This window comes from Caenorhabditis briggsae, assembly GCF_000004555.2.
Source record: "Caenorhabditis briggsae complete genome, chrIV, whole genome shotgun sequence".
In the NCBI taxonomy this organism is placed as follows: domain Eukaryota; kingdom Metazoa; phylum Nematoda; class Chromadorea; order Rhabditida; family Rhabditidae; genus Caenorhabditis; species Caenorhabditis briggsae.
This window is the reverse complement of record NC_013487.2, coordinates 13659802-13661225: the sequence shown is the minus strand read 5'-3', so window position 1 is coordinate 13661225 and position 1424 is coordinate 13659802. Positions and strand designations below refer to the sequence as shown.

The following is a 1424-nucleotide window of genomic DNA, read 5'->3' as shown; positions in this document are numbered from 1 at the left end:
GGCCCGGACCCGGAATTTCACAAGTATGGGAATTTCTGATTTTTTGGAATTTTTCCGATTTTTCGGAATTTTGGAATTTCACGGATTTGTGAAATTTTTGGGTTTTTAGAAGTTCCGGATTCTGATCCGTACATTCCTGAAACGCGCCGAAGATGCGCCAGCTCTCGAACATTTTTCAAAAAAAATGCAAAAATTCCGAAAATTGGAAAGTTCCAAATTTTAAAAAATTCCAAAAATCCGAAAATTTCAAAAATCTGAAGTTTAAAAAAATGCAAAAATGCAGAAAAAAAGCGAAAGTTTAGAAAAATTCAAACATTCAAATTTCGAAAAAAAGAATCAGCTACAGTAACCCTCTTTCTTTCCAGATCTATGGAAACGGTACCCAAACCAGGTCATTCCAATACGTTACGGATCTCGTGGATGGTCTTATCGCCCTCATGAATAGTAATTACTCCCTTCCCGTGAATATTGGAAATCCCGAGGAACACACAATTGGAGAATTCGCCACTATCATCCGGGACCTGGTTCCTGGATCGACTAGTGAAATTGTGAATCAAGAATCCCAACAGGATGATCCACAACAACGACGTCCAGACATCCGGAGAGCAGCGGAACAGATTCAATGGAGACCACAAGTACTGATGAAGGATGGTCTTTTGAAGACGATTGAGTATTTTCGAGCAGAAATTGATCGGAATAAGCGGGGAGGAAAACCACCGCCAGAGCCAGTGCGGCATGGTGGTCTCGAGAGTCGGCGATAGGAGAAATCACCTTGGAATATCGATTTTTAGAAGATTTTTAGCAGAAAATTCCGAATTTGGCGAACTGAATTTTTGAATTTTCGACCTGGAAGAAATCGATTTTTAAAAAGATATTCGAATTTTTTTCTCTTCTTTTTTCTCCATTTTTTTGGCATTTTCTTGAAACTCTCTTTTACGAAATTATCGATTTTTTTAAAAAGATTTTGTGCAGAAAATTCTGGAATTTTGGTACTTTTCTACTCGAATATTTTGATTTTTCGTATGTAAAATTTCCCAATTTTCTGTGCAAAATCTTCATTGTCTCTTCGTTTTTCAGTCTTCAAAACGTTCTCTCGATTCTGGCATTTTTCTTCAACTTTTACGGGTTTTTTCTCAATTTCCTATGCATTGTTCCCTGTTTTTCCAGTGCTGACTTACATAAAATCCCCTTTTTGACTTACATAAAATCCCCAAATTTGAATTTCCCGGTTCTTTTTTCTACATTCACCCCCCATCATCTCTGAAAATACGCGGTTTTTTGTGATTTTTAAAACTTTTTTCGAGATTTTATACACAATTTTTGCTACTTTTGTATATATAGATCTTTCTTTATATTGCATCATTTTTCTAGAGATTTTTATTGAAAAAATGAAATAAATGGCATTTTTTAACTCGAGTTTCGTA

At 35.7% G+C, this 1424-nt stretch overlaps 1 protein-coding gene across 1 annotated transcript in view; it reads left to right on the top strand.

The window, feature by feature from the left end:
• Positions 1-761, top strand: part of Cbr-sqv-1 — a gene marked incomplete at both ends in the record, with an annotated part of 22146 nt that extends 21385 nt beyond the window's left edge. The window contains one exon of the mRNA XM_002634568.1: positions 366-761. Within this exon, the coding sequence (XP_002634614.1) occupies positions 366-761 (396 nt within the window). The remainder of the gene's footprint in view (positions 1-365) is intronic.
• Between the last annotated feature and the right edge of the window lie 663 nt (positions 762-1424).